This window comes from Mandrillus leucophaeus, unplaced genomic scaffold, assembly GCF_000951045.1.
Source record: "Mandrillus leucophaeus isolate KB7577 unplaced genomic scaffold, Mleu.le_1.0 Scaffold167, whole genome shotgun sequence".
Taxonomy (NCBI): Eukaryota; Metazoa; Chordata; class Mammalia; order Primates; family Cercopithecidae; genus Mandrillus; species Mandrillus leucophaeus.
Window position 1 is genome coordinate 3,688,259 of NW_012101665.1, and position 15,759 is coordinate 3,704,017.

The 15,759-nt window shown below is 40.6% G+C and overlaps 1 protein-coding gene across 2 annotated transcripts in view; it reads left to right on the forward strand.

Annotated features, from left to right (window-relative positions):
- The window catches only part of SULF1 (sulfatase 1), a 226,228-nt gene extending 218,545 nt beyond the window's left edge, over positions 1-7,683 (forward strand). For both annotated transcript variants that reach the window (XM_011976497.1, XM_011976496.1), the window contains exon 22: positions 5,274-7,683. In XM_011976497.1, the coding sequence (XP_011831887.1) occupies positions 5,274-5,304 (31 nt within the window). In that variant the 3' untranslated portion in view covers positions 5,305-7,683. The remainder of the gene's footprint in view (positions 1-5,273) is intronic.
- Positions 7,684-15,759: the final 8,076 nt, after the last annotated feature.

Below are 15,759 nucleotides of genomic sequence, written 5' to 3' on the forward strand. Positions count from 1 at the left end.
CACTCAGCTAATTTTTAAATTTTTATTAGAGGTGAGTTCTTGCTATGGTGCCCAGGCTGCTGTTAAACTCCTGGGCTCATGCAATCCTCCCATCTCAGCCTCCCAAAGTGCTGGAATTACAGGCATGAGCCACATCTCTTGTGTTTTTAATTCTGTATATTTCAACGATTTTTAAAATATTTACCAGTTTATAAGAAATGCAAGTCAATAGCCAGATGAAGAGGAACATAGGCTAAGGTCCAGAAGGGTCCCAAACGTAGAAGCTTCTGTCCTAGAGTTTGAAGTGTGCTACCTTCACAGCATGTGGTTGCATTCACCAACTGGAAATGTCTCTGAACCCTGTTATCATTTAAGGTTTTTAACGAGGTTCCATTACATAAGCATGATCGATTGCATCATTGGCCAGTGGTGGTTAACTCAATCTCCAGGTCGCTGTCCGCTCCCCAGAGGTCGGGAGGTGGGACTGAGAGTCCCAGCTCTCTAATCATGTGAAGGTCTTTCTGATGATCAGCCCAGCTCCCAACCTAGAGCTGTCTAGGGAACCGCAGCCATCTCCTCAGCACATAAAAGACACTCTTATCTCCCTGGAGATTGCAAGGGCATTAGGATCTCTGTGAACTGGGGATACATCAAATATATCTTTCTTCTTATGCCCTAGTCCCCTGGCCATGAATCCCTTAGTGAGAAGATTATAAAAGCCAAAATATACTGGCACATTCCTAGAATTCCATTCAGCCATCAGAAATTAGTCCAGTCCATCATTCTGTCATATGAAAATACCTCCGAGGGCAAGGCCACTCAGGTTTGCCAGCTTCTGTTGAATCTTGCCAGGAGTGGCTTAGCAATATATGACCTCACCCTTTTAGGAGTCTGGTGTAATGGAGGTAAGAGACAATGTCATCTCCTGTTCTGAGCCTTTTTTGAGCTGTTAATGTAATACTGGATTTCCCTCATGACTCATGACATAACCCAATTATTCACTCCTTCAGCCTCAGTTACTGTTCCTCCATCTCTCCATTTATGACCAAACTTTTCCACCTTTGGAAGAGACATTAGATTAATCCATTGTGCCGCTCTAGACTTCAGGCAGTAATACTAGTCTAGTATTATCATTAGACTACCAGTAATAGTCTAGCAAGTACCTCTTGCTCAGTCTGCTTCCATTCAAATAGAGTAAGTTCACATAGGTACAGAACTAATGAGCTGTTTTTAACCACCAGGCAATATACCTGCATTCACTGTTAACCCCAATTTTGCCAGTTGGGATGAAGGCATAACCTGCCCCATCAGGCCCTTAGGAATTCTGACATCATTTTAAAGTATAATTTGGGTTTTTTGCTTACAAAGCATCCCTGCTTCCAACACCAGCAGTGGCATCTCTGCATGAGGAATAAAAAACGAAAGTTGAGGTGCTGCGCAGAAGACTTGCATCATCACACCAGCATCCTCTCCTGCCGCTCTCCTCTTATCCCCCTGCAAAGCAGAGAAATCTGTCCAGTGGGGGACCCTCCCTTAGCCCTCGCATGTTGGGTGTGAAGGCATGTAAGCCAGCCTTTAATGCTTTTGTCTCTCCCCATTTTAGACAGCAAATGTTTTAACTGCCCATTCCTTCCTATTCTTATACAATTGTTACTCTAAGGATAATGTGCACCATTATACGTCCATTTGATGTGAACTATCTTTGCTCACTTTTGGATATGGTGGGCTATAAAATGTGTCCTTTGATCTGAAGAAATATAACTTGGTGGTCCAAATTAGTACAATGTTTTCTGTTCCTATCCTGTAATAATATTTTAAGCATTTGCGTCTACCACTGGGTCTACAAAACCCAGCCTGGGGTAAATGTCTACTTCTGTTAGGACCCTGGTCTAGCCCCTCAGGGCTACTGGCATTGGTTGCTCCCATGTAATCCACTTACCAGCTATGTGCGGGGTGCCTACCCCAGGGGAATCTGGCCCATAGACATCTGCAGTCCCTGGCTCTCTTTTTGGCATTATATGTCTGAGAGTGCAAGAGGAATAGGTCTAGGCTTAGCCCGTCTCTACATGGCTGCAACACCACCCCCCATGCCCGCTCATTTTATGAGCCCCAGTGGCTACCACAAGGGAGCACAACAAAAGCTCCACTTGATGATTCCAGTAATATTCCAATACATATTCTTATTTATTCTTGCTGTATTTGATCTGCCTCGGACTGATATCACCTATTGTGTTTCTATATATTTCTTGTTGCATCTTCTATAATTTCTTCTTTATCAAGATAGTTGCTCTTTTCTTTTTCCTTCAGAACTTAGTAAGGCTTGCATTTTGGTAATTATCTTTGTACTTATACATTGTTAATGCCCTTAATCCGCGTTTTGTATTTTTTCTTTTATTTATTTATTTATTTATTTATTTGTTGGTTGGTTGGTATTTTTAATAGAGACGGGGTTTCACCGTGTTGGCGAGGCTGGTCTCGAACTCCTGACCTCAAGTGATTCATCCGCCTCGGCCTCCTCAAAGTACTGGGATTAGAGGAATGAGGCACCGTGCCTGGACTGAATTCCTGTTATCTTATTTAACCTTTCATTATCTCATTATTCAGTTTTTAGTGGCCTTCTTTCATTCCCAACTATTACCTGAATCATACTCAATGAGTTTATTCTCTTTGGTCTGTGCTCCCTCTCACATTTTTAGTTGCATTATTTCTAGCGTGTCCTATAAAATGCATATATTATTTTTTCACTCTTCTTTTACCTTTATTTTTATCCTAGATCTGATAAATCTATTAAATGTGCACCCTCTATATTTTTGCTTCAGTTTCCCTAGTGATTTCTTGGATGAACGAGTCACATCCTCTGGAAGATTGCTGAAGAAGAGCTGATGTGCACAGTACCCCCTGCGTTCTTATGTGTTTCAAACTGTTCCTCTATAGCCTTGATACTTGAAGGAGAGCTGGACTGGACATGAGATGCTAGGTTCATATTTTAATTTCTGATTTCAGATGCTTTTCCATCCTCAGATGCTTGATTTAGAACATTTAATTCACACAGCACTGGTGTGTTGTGGTTTTCTGCACTTTATTTTGCCAGAGGCATTTTCTCAAGATGGTTTTTTAAATTCCTGTTTTCCACTTTGTTTTTGTTGTTGTTGTTGTTGTTGTTGATTTTATTTTTTTAAGTTCTGGGATACATGTACAGGATGTTACATAGGTAAATGTGTACCATGGTGGTTTGCTGCACCTATCAACCCATCACCTAGGTATTAAGCCCAGCATGCATTAGCTATTTTCCCTGATGCTCTCTTTCTCCCATGTGTCCATGTGTTCTCAATGGTCAGCTCCCACGTATAAGTGAGAACATGCAGTGTTTGGTTTTTTTGTTCTTGTGTTAGTTTGCTGAAGATAATGGCTTCCAGCTTCATCCATGTCCCTGCAAAGGAAATGATCGCATTCCTTTTTATGGCTGCATAGTATTCCAACGTGTATATGTACCACATTTTCTTTATCCAGTCTATCATTGATGGGCATTTGGGTTGATTCCATGTCTTTGCTATTGTGAACAGTGCTGCAATGAACATATGTGTGCATGTGTCTTTATAACAGAATGATTTATATTCCTTTGAGTGTACACCCAGTAATGGGATTGCTGGGTCAAATGGTATTTCTGGTTCCAAATCTTTGAGGAATCACCACACTGTCTTCCACAGTGGTTGAATTAATTTACACTCCCACCAACAGTGTGAAAGCTTTCCTATTTCTCCACAACCTTGCCAGCATCTGTTGTTTCTTGACTTTTTAATAATCACCATTCTGACTGGCATGAGATGGTATCTCATTGTTCTTTATTTTATAGTAATTTGATATAGATTTAGGTTGCTTTTATTTCATGGATTTATAGTATTTACAAGCCTCCTAGTTTAACAGAATTCTGTGACTGTAACTCTCTCTTTACCTTTTTATTTTATTATTATTTGGGAGTGAAAGTGAGAGAGGTTGTGTGTCTTCCAACTTTTCGTATCTCTTTTTTTCTTGCAGGACCTGAAATTTCCCACCTTTTGCTTCCTCCTTGTTTTATCACCCAGTTTCCAAAGGCGTTTCTCCCTTCTCTCTTTCTTTGTATCCTTTTCTGCCTGAAGCAATGCCTTCCAGACTGCCACCTTGAATCGTGCACAGGCACAAGGCTGGGACTTAGGGGTCCCATTCTCATTGTCAGTGCTGTGACTCACCAGGAATCTTTACAATATTTTATGCAAAAGACTTGACATTCTTTCCACTAAGGCCTCCAATCAATCTTTGACTCCATTGACACTTCCCTCTTCTCTCTTCCATACTGTTTTCCCAGGGCTTATGGCCACAGCATGACATTCAGCTCTGCTGGGATTTGGTGTTAACATTTTTTACTTACAGGTGATCTGAAGATTGTAGGATTCTCTATCTTCTAGCTACACCGAGGTTGTGGGTTTGGTGTAGTTTTGCTTATTCTTCTTACTGGTCTGTGTGGCTTTATGGGTGGTCATTGCACTCATCTAGGCCACCTCTTTCCAAATGGTACTTAGGCACAACTAGAGAACAAGTGTTGTTTTCTGCAGGGCTACAGTCATCCTGGAGATGCAGAAAGATCTGAGAGAGAGAAAGCTGGTGCCTTCTTTGCATATGAGAAAGCCATTCAGTTATCTGAGACACACATTTATCTAGGACATAGAACTTTCAGGGCAAAAACAACAATCAAAGAAATAAATCCGGGCATTTGATTTGAAGAACTCAATTGCAATTGCATTCAGATTTGCATTTATACTGAGTGTCAGGGAATATAAAATAAAAATATCATACTAAGCATTGCCTATTACATTCAAATACTTTCAAATTTGTCATTCACCCAGCAACCTTATAAGTAGTGATGATTTTATCATACAATTATTTCTACACTTGACAGATGAGGGAGCAAGACTCAGAGGGACTCACTCACATGCTCTTCTTGTTGCAAAGTTGATTTGAGTGGGGCCAGGAGTGAAGCCCAAATCCCCCGGCTGAAAGGACAGTGCCATTTTCAGCACCATATTTAGTCATAGATGTTTTCACGAATGTGATCTTCCCCACCCCTACCCCCCCAATTTTCTGTCGTTTAATCACTTGTAACCTAAGGCCACTCTGTGATAACAAATGACTAGGGAAAAATGCTTTTGAGTGTCATATTTTTCATTGATTAACTCTGGAAAAACAATGTAAGTTGCTTGTCCAGATAAGTAGAAAATCTTTTCTCCACTAATGATTCACTTTCTTCTGTCTTTTCACAGAGGACAGTTATGGGATGGATGGGAAGGTTAATCAGCCTCGTCTCACTACAGACATCAACTGGCAAGGCCTAGAAGAGCTACACAGTGTGAAAGAAAACATCTATGAGTACAGACAAAACTACAGACTTAGTCTGGTGGACTGGACTAATTACTTGAAGGATGTAGATAGAGTATTTGCACTGCTGAAGAGTCACTATGAGCAAAATAAAACAAATAAGACTCAAACTGCTCAAAGTGATGGGTTCCTGGGTGTCTCTGCCGAGCGCTCTGTGTCAGTGGAGATGGCCTCTGCTGACTCAGATGAAGACCCAAGGCATACGGTTGGGAAAACACCTCATTTGACCTTGCCAGCCGACCTTCGAACGCTGCATTTGAACCGACCAACATTAAGTCCAGAGAGTAAACCTGAATGGAACAACGACATTCCAGAAGTTAATCGTTTGAATTCTGAACACTGGAGAAAAACTGAAAAATGGATGGGACATGAAGGGACCAATCATCTGGAAACCGATTTCAGTGGCGATGGCATGACAGAGCTTGAGCTGAGGCCCAGCCCCCGGCTGCAGCCCATTCGCAGGCACCCGAAAGAACTTCCCCAGGATGGTGGTCCTGGAGAGGACGTTTTTGAAGATCAGCTGTATCTTCCCGTGCATTCCGATGGAATTTCAGTTCCTCAAATGTTCACCATGGCCACTGCAGAACACCCAAGTAATTCCAGCACAATGGGGAAGATGTTGACCAAGGTGGAGAAGAATCACGAAAAGGAGAAGTCACAGCACCTAGAAGGCAGCGCCTCCTCTTCACTCTCCTCTGATTAGATGAAATTGTTATCTTACCCTAAACACAGTATTTCTTTTTAACTTTTTTATTTGTAAACTAATAAAGGTAATCCTAGCCACCAACATTCCAAGCTACCCTGAGTACCTTTGTGCAGTAGAAGCTGGTGAGCATGTGAGCGAGCAGTGTGCACACGGAGACTCATCGTTATCATTTACTATCTGCCAAGAGTAGAAAGAAAGGCTGGGGATATCTTGGTTGGTTTGGTTTTGATTTCTTACTTGTTTGTTTGTTTTATACTGAAACAGTATTATCTTTTGAATATCGTAGGGACATAAGTATATACATGTTATCCAGTCAAGATGGCTAGAATGGTGCCTTTCTGAGTGTCTAAAACTTGACACCCCTGGTAAATCTTTCAACACACTTCCACTGCCTGCGTAATGAAGTTTTGATTCATTTTTAACCACTGGAATTTTTCAATGCCGTCATTTTCAGTTCGATGATTTTGCACTTTGAGATTAAAATGCCATGTCTATTTGATTGGTCTTATTTTTTATTTGTACAGGCTTCTCAGTCTCACTGTTGGCTGTCATTGTGACAAAGTCAAATAAACCCCCAAGGATGACACACAGTATGGATCACATATTGTTTGACATTAAACTTTTGCCAGAAAATGTTGCATGTGTTTTACCTCGACTTGCTAAAATCGATTAGCAGAAAGGCATGGCTAATAATGTTGGTGGTGAAAATAAATAAATAAGTAAACAAAATGAAGATTGCCTGCTCTCTCTGTGCCTAGCCTCAAAGCGTTCATCATACATCATACCTTTAAGATTGCTATATTTTGGGTTATTTTCTTGACAGGAGAAAAAGATCCAAAGACCTTTTATTTTCATCTTTATTTGGTTTTCTTGGCATGGCTAAGAAGCTTAAATGTTGACAAAATATGGTTAGTTTTGAATTTACACCAGGAACTTCTCAATAAAATAAAATCATGAATGTGCTACAATTTCAACATACCACAAGGGAAGTTAATTTCTTAACCTTGTGTTCTATGATTATTTGTAAGGCCTTCACCAAGTTCTGATATCGTTTAAAGACATAGTTCAAAATTGCTTTCGAAAATCTGTATTCTTGAAAATATTCTTGTTGTGTATTAGATTTTTAAATACCAGCTAAAGGATTACCTCACTGAGTCATCAGTACCCTCCTATTCCTATTCACCTTCCCAAGAAGATGTGTTTTTGCTTACCCTAAGAGAGGTTTTCTTCTTATTTTTAGATAATTCAAGTGCTTAGATAAATTTTGTTTTCTTTAAGTGTTTATGGTAAACTCTTTGAAAAAAAATTTAATATGTTATAGTTGAATCTTTTTGGTAACTTTAAATCTTTATCATAGACTCTGTACATATGTTCAAATTAGCTGCTTACCTGATGTGTGTATCATCGGTGGGATGACAGAACATATTTATGATCATGAATAATGTGATTTGTAAAAAGATTTCAAGTTATTAGGAAGCATACTGTGTTTTTTAATCATGTATAATATTCCGTGATACTTTTATAGAACAATTCTGGCTTCAGGAAAGTCTAGAAGCAATATTTCTTCAAATAAAAGGTGTTTAAACTTTTTCTGTTTCAGAGAAATGAACTTAACCAAGTTTTTGTGGTACACCCATTCCTTGCAAGTAAAATTGAGTCCTGACCTCTATTTATATGATTGAATATTAGCCAGACATAAAACGGAGCTGAAGTCAGTGTGTTACAGAACATTGTCAGATTAATGACTTCACCATGAATTTACTTCATTGCTGTCTTGTGGGAGGCAGCACTGAGGTAGCTTTCCCGGCAGGCAATCTAGATGGTCACAAAGGCCCAGCACTTGGTTTAATGCTCTGATGTCACCACCTTGAAATTCTTAATAATTTTTTAACAAGAGGCCCTACATTTTCATTTTCCACAGGGGCCCTGCAAATTAGGTCCAGACAGAACCAAAAATGATTCTGGGCAGTAAAATGGAATTTTTCAAAACCAAGGGAACAGACTTACCGAAGGCCGTGTGGGTTCTTCAGGAACCATGAACTTGGGTGGATACTTAAACACCTTTCAAGATCTCAAGTTTTCTGATACACAAATTCCATATGCTTCCTTCTATCTGTTCCAAATCTCCTGAAGAAATTTAGCCTTCAGGTTGAGGGGCTAAAAATCTGTGAAATGTCCAGAGATCAGAAGGTTACAAAAAAAGAAGAAGAAGAAAAAAGAAAGCACAGGGTCAGGGACCTACCAATCCAGCCCTTGGATAATAAAGGAAACCAAGTTTTCATCAAGAGAACAGAGCCTAAGATAATAGCATTGTGGTCCAAAGGTGCGTCTTGGTGCCTTGCTCCTTGTTCCCTTCTGTAAAATGTACCTGAGTCAAATATTACCATCCTGGAGAAAAATTCATTTTCCATTCAATAGCTGCGTATGGAGTACCTACTACGTGGCAAGGACATGAGAGAGACTGCGTGTCTCCCAGAGCTGTTTATCGGGTCTTGAAAGGCCCTTAGAGATTGACTGCCCACCTAGCCTCATTTGATCTGCAAGGAAGCTGAGGCTCAGAAGAGCCGAGTGACTTCCCTAGACGTAAAAGAGGAAGAGATCTCTCAGAGGCCAGGCCTCTCCATTTTCTCCATTTAAACTCATATGCATATATACCAGTGTGTGTGAGGCACACAAGCATGCACCCGCCCCCCACCCTCCACACACACACACACACACACACACACACTTACCAGAACGGGGAAGAGAGGGCATCGTGGGGCCCCATCTGCAAGGACTAGTGGAAAGAACTGTGAACATGAAACTCAGCAAGACCCAAGTTAACTTCAAATGATACTTTTTACTGTTTCTGTTAGCTTGGAAAAGTCACACAAACCTCTCTAAAACAGCTTTCTCGACTGCAAAATAAGACATTTGGGTCAAGGATGGCAAATACATAGCATGTGTGACTTCTTTTCCCAAAATATCCCCAGGAAGACATTGCTAATCCAATGGGATGCTCATCCACTAAGCTAGAGCATTTGTGGCCTTACAGGCCTTCTCAACACAGCCAACTACTTCTCCAGCCGGCTCTGCTGTTGAATAAGCATTGGCGTGCGAGACGAAAACCAATGGTCCCTACCCAAATGAGATGATTTCTGAGACCCTCCCTGCCTTTAAAAAATAACCAAACAAACCTGTGATCGGCAGCATGTGCAGTTCTTTGCTTCAGAGACAAGGAAGGAATACTTTATATTCCATCCCTTTGCCAAATATATCTCAATATGTTGGCTTTTTTTTAAGTATTTTAAATACTTATTTTTCAGAGCTCTTTTAAAACCCTCCATTCCCCAAATTAGTCCAATTCTGCCTGATATTTCTGAAATGTATTTAACAGAAAACCAAGATCTTCAGTTGATAATTAAAGTAAGTACTCATTAGGGCAATTAATACCTGACTATGCCCTACCAGCTGGGGCTTTTACGCCCCCAGGGTTCATAGAAGCTGCTGTGAAAGCTGCGATAGTCCCCAAGCCCCTTTCCCACCTCCTGCCTCTCCCAGCTCCCGGCACATTCCCACACTCACTGCCTGGGGAGTCTTCCACCGCCTTGGCTCAGATCTCAGCCTCCTCTCAGAAGCCTTCAGTGCTTCCCAATGCCCGCCGTGTTCTGGACTCTAAGCCACAAGAAGCCCCAGCCTCCCACCCAGCTCCTGCTCCCACTCCCGCTCCTGCTGCGGCTCCCGCCCCGCCTCACCTATCACTCAGCTACTCCTGGGTTAGCGCCGCCTTCCCAGGCCAGAGCTTTCACTTCTCATCTCCCCTCCTGTTTATAATATCTACCCCTAGCCCCGCCTCAACCTGGAGAAATCTTGTCCATCCTTTAATTCCCATATCAGTTCGAAATTTAGCTTTTCCTTTTGTGTACACTTTCCTGGACTCACCGACCCCTGGAACTACTATCTCCCCTACTTGACACTCTCCCCCCAGTAAGAAAATGCTGATGTTGTACCAAGTGTGCGGCCAATGGAAGAACAATCACTGGCCACACTTATCACCTCCCCCTTCCCCACTGCTGACCAAGAAACTGACCCTCATGTGACCATCGTTGGTTGTGGTCCAGTTAACTCACCTTTCCCTCAGTGGTGCTGTTGACACTGAGCACGTTGCCAGCACAGTACCTTGGGTCTTGTAGTGACCCCACTGCTGTGTGAAGTAAGTAGAGAGAATGACTTTTAAAAATCAAATTTTCTCTGTTGAGACTACAGAATCCCTGACCCCTCATGTTGGGCGAAGCACTACAGAAAGGGGACAAAGGAATCCGCACTACCTCACTCTTCAGCTGGCGAAGGTATTGCTTTATTTCTGAATGTCCTCACATCAGTGAGCCTTCTTCCGAGACTCAGGTCCTGAATCTGCATCCACCACCGACCTCCCCATTCCTTCCCCGACGTTTCCCCACTTTCCAGTCCCAACAGGGCGGATGACTCAGAACTGGAGAGGAACCAACCCAACCTCTAGTAAGTTTCAGCAGGAGAGGGGTCATGGACCGACCCTGCCCCCCTCATCTGTTTCCCCATCACTAAGAGCATCACCCCGTCAAGCCCAAGAACCAGAAGACACGAGATTAGCGTGTGTTTTCCAAAATGACCACTAGATGGCAGTCTAGTTCAACTAAAGACATCTTTGCTTTGGCTCCAGGACCTACCCCTGCAAAGCGGCTACTTTGATTTCTAAAGCAGCAGCGCTACCATGTTGACAAGAACACAGCTAGAACAACTTGATCCACGATGGCAGGCTTACCCTTTCTTCAGTGCTTAGGATCTTAGCCATTCCAGCAGGCGAAAGAACAGTTTTTGCTTACTTCTGATTTATGTTTGTATTTTAAATTGGAACTGCCTCAAACTTTGACGTTTCAATTCGAAAGTGAGCACTGAATATAGATCTCCCTGCTTTCCAAAGTCTTTGTGCAATTAAAAATGTTTTTTAGCTCCCATACACTAAAGCAACAGAGGCCATCTCTGCCTAGCTGGCAATTTTGCAAAGAAGAGTGGAACTGTATGCTTTTTAACAGCTCTTAAAACACCAAGATTGTGTACCAAGTCTGGTGCTAAAGCAAGGAAGGCAAGTGACCATGTTCAAAACCTTTCCCTCTCCTCATTTCTTAAAAAGAAACGTTTTCTAATGTGCCTGTTTAAAAAGCCCAATACCGAACACAGATCTACCTATATGCTGAAAGTGTGGGAAATTTAAGAAATTTAGCAGAAATCCTTTTGCCTAACTTACGCACACATAATTGAGCAGAAGATGGTAGATTCAGGCAGGGGTTACTACTTGCTCTTTGCCTAAAAGGCTGCCTTTTAGGTGAATGCAGAAAGCCATGGGGGGAAGTCAGCACTAACACCTATATCCTCTCCCCCAATAACTCATGTAGCTTAGACCACTGCTGCCCTTTAGGTGAGCAGTGGGATGAGGGAATGAAAAGTGGAAATCAGTTACGCTGCTTCCCACCTACAAAGTGGTCAAGGCAGGATTCTAAATACACCCACCTTATGCTTCATTCCGTGAGTTATGACTCCCTTACCTCCTTCCACCTCTCACCCCAAAGTTTTAGATGCCACTGTGTTTAGAAAACTCCACTGCTAGTCAGGAGAGGCCTCCAGATCCAGGGGGTTTTTTCTCCCTAAGTGGGTCTGAGCTCAAGTTCTTCTTCTTTTTAACTTAACTTTTAAGTTCAGAAGTATGTGTGCAGGTTTCTTACTCTTGTCTCAGAGCAGTGGCTTCTGGGCCACTTTAGCAATGAATGATTAGTTTGCTATTCAGTAGCAAACTAGCAGATAGGAGGAAGGGAGCTTTTCAGTGCTTTGTTGACCAAGTTTTGATATTCACACCTTTGGAAATTATTCCAGTTTTTGGAATAAGGAGTTGGACTTCTTTGGAAATTATTCTTAACCTATCAAAGTCAATCATGTGGCAAAGAATTATACCCACTGAATTACCATTTACTCCTCTGTATTTTCAGGATCTCAGGCTGTTAGGCAGAGCCATGAGACTAGTTAGGGCCAACGAAAGGGGAGAATAGACATACAGCACTTCCAGGCTGAGAAAGAGAAAAGCTCTTTTGCCATTCTCTGGGCATTTCCTTTCCTTGCCCCAGCAACCAAGATTAACCCTGAAAGTTCCAGATGGTGTCACTTCAAGATGGTGGAGCCTGTGTCAGCCTGGATCCCTGAAAGACTGTGTGGAACAGAGCCTTAATAGATATGTAAGTGAATGAGAAACAAACCCGTGTGTTATGAAGCCATTGAGATTTGAGGGTTAATATGTTATTTAAGTATAATTTAACAAATCACATTCAAGGTACATAGCTCTGTGTTCTGAAAGTCTGTTTTGAATACATAAGTGATGAATTACTTAAAATTATTACCTTTGGAGACTCAATTTAAAAAAATATGCTATGGCTCTTAAAACTATACTCCTAAAACTTTACACATAGAACATTCTGCTTCAAGGTAGAGTTAACAGTTAGGTACGGAGTTAATTTTGTAGGCGGGGTGGACAATTGCATCAATCTCAATGCTTCATCTCTTCAAACAACAAAGTTCTAGAAACAATTTCGTTTCAGTCCAACACACTTTATTCATTTTTAACTTTTTTCTTAACTTTCAATAATCAAGTATTCAAGATGCTGTAAACCAAGATTTATTAGTACATCGACAATAGATTTCATTAAACATATGGAAATTATACATCTTTTAAATTACCCTAAGAAGTCTCCAAATAAATATCATTTTAAAAATCACAAAATCAAACTTCTTTATGCAACAATGCAAAACAGCCTTTCATCACAAACACGCTTCTACACAAAACACACACACACACACAGAGAACACACGCTCCACTAAGAACCTAATGCCAGTTTAGTTGACACAGTATTACATTTCCTTAAACAAAAGGGTCAGCGCCTGACCTGCCTGTTTCATGATTCTAAATTAACATTTGGGGTTTGGGGTAGAGGTGTGTATTTTAAGAAAAATGCCCATTATTTGGTACTACTCTTACCAATTATCAATTACCAATTGCCAGTAATTGGTACTAGTCTTGCCAATGATTCTTATTTTTCATTTCTCGATGGAAACTTTAAACCTCTTTTATTCACCCCTTTGGTTTAATGTGTTCCTGCAATTACTTTAGTTTTCAATAATATTTTCTCCTTCAATTTTAACATGTAATGATAGGATACCAGAAAAGATAACATCTTCAAAACCCCAGTGTTAAAAATACCTTACATGGGTGTAAGCTTTTTGGAGAAGATATAAGAAAAGATTATCTGAAATATTTTTTCTACCTCTCTCTGAAATTATTTTTAGCATTTGATTATTCTTGCTAAAATAAATATCAAAAGCACTGAGTATTCCATAGAAAAGTATTCCCCCTTACACACTTCGTTTTTGCAGCATAGAGTTCATGGAGTAACTGTTGAAATAAGAGTAATGGATGCTTGTTTTCTGGAAAATTCTTCAGATTTCCAAAGAAAAAGTACATGCAGCCCCTTAGCAGTGAAATGCTGTGAATTCAGTGGCGCTTTTTAATGGTGAACATGCATCATTAAACACTTTTTAGCACCAAAGCATTTTTTTAATGTTGCAAAAGCAAACACCTAGGGAGGGTTTTGTTTCTTTTGTTTTTTGTTTTTGTTTTTGTCATATTTGACCCTTCCTAGAGCTGCGTAAAAATGGAAGTCTTTAAAATAAAACCTCCTCAAACATACACAGATCTGATTCTAATGCAACAACAAGTTTGGGACAGATACAGCCAGCAGCATCCCTAAAGATGAAGAAGAGAAAAAGACAAAACGATAAAGTGCACGAGGTAACTACCTGTGCCTGCCAGCCACGGCACTCTCTTACTGTGAAAGAGAAAACACAAATGTGTGCAAAGGCTACCTACTGGTCTGTATGACAGAGAACTAGCAAACCTGCAGTTTAGGCAGTTCTGGGATTATACAGTATTTTGGCGCCTATCTGCTACTTGGAATACTCAGTATGCACCTACATATCGATCGTTATATTCATGTGCTGTGCCATCTCTGATGTTTTAAGTACATACACAATCGCAAAATATAATTGGCTACCACTCGAGGCTTGGGCTTGCCTCCTGCTCCTGGGTGCACTAGGGAATTCCCACCAATGCTTCAGCTCCATCCAAACTCTAAAGCTTCTCCGCGGTAAATGCATGGTTTCTACAAAACAGGGCCAAAAATAAACTTTCTGGCTCCAAGTCCACCAAAGAATGAAGCTGGAATTGTGGACCGAAGAAGAATTTTCTTGGTGGTTGGTGAACATGGAGGACTGCCATGACATCCATGAGGCCTTACTCCAGGTAACTCCCCCTTCTCTGAAGGCTGACATTTCCAAATGCATGCAACTAATGGTAACAATGTCACAGTGACTAAAGGGAACAGTCAGGATCAGTGGTTTGATATGTATTTTCTGTGTGTTCATTTAAAACCCTTATTAGGAATCTTAAAACTCATATTCATCAAAAAAGCAATGGAAATGTTAATATTCTAAACAAGGAAAATAAAAAAAAAAAAACATACACCTGAAATCCCTAAAGCTCAGATTCAACAAATCTGAACTACCTTTCTTCATAATGTTTCATTTCAGAACTCTGCTGAGACCTGATGTTAACACGAAGACTGGATTTGTTCTGTATTAAATACGAACTATAAATAAATATTTGAGGTATGTTATGACAAATAACTTTAATATAACATTTAGCTAAATAAATGTACATTTACCTTGAAAATCTAGTTAAACATTAAATCGTGATATTTCCTACAGATGTTTCCACAGCTTTTTTTTTTATTTACACAAAAAAACCTCTCTACTCTTCAGAAACGGTAAAATATCAAAAAATTGAAATGCTTTAACCTCACGATTTTATAGTCACACCTTGCCTTTGTTAACCAAAAGCTATTGTATGCATTGTGTAGTGTAAAAAATGAATAATGGAGTGAGAGAAATGTATGTCTGAATCCTGACTTTGCCATTCTGTACAAACCTAAATGAGTTCTTTTACGTTTTTTAAAAAATAATAAAATCAGCCGGGCATGTGGCTTATGCCTGTAATCCCAGCACTTTGGGAGGCAGAGACAGGTGGATCACTTGAGGTCAGGAGTTCAAGACCAGCCTGGTCAACATGCTGAAACTCTCTCTCTACTAAAAACAGAAAAAAAATAGCTGGGTATGGTGGCACACACCTGTAATCCCAGTTCCTCAGGAGGCTGAAACAGGAGACTCACTTGAACCCAGGAAGCGGAAGTTGCAGTGAGCCGAGATTATGCCACTGCACTCCAGCCTGGGTGACAGAGCAAGACTCTGTCTCAAAAAAAAAAAAAAAAAAAAAGAATCAAATCTTTGCAAGGTAATTAAGAGGATCAAAATGAATGATGATATATATTAAGTGCCTGACAAAATGCTCTACAAATTGTCAACACTCAACAAATGCTAAATTGTTTCCTCTCTGTTCCTCCTTTCTCTCCATCTCCAACACCTTGATTCTGAATTACTTTTGAATATTTTCAAGAATTAAATCCGCCTATAAAGAATAAGGACTTAATGCTAATGAAAATAACCAAAGAATGTGCCCCAACCACCCATCTTACCTCCTGGGAGTTTCTAAA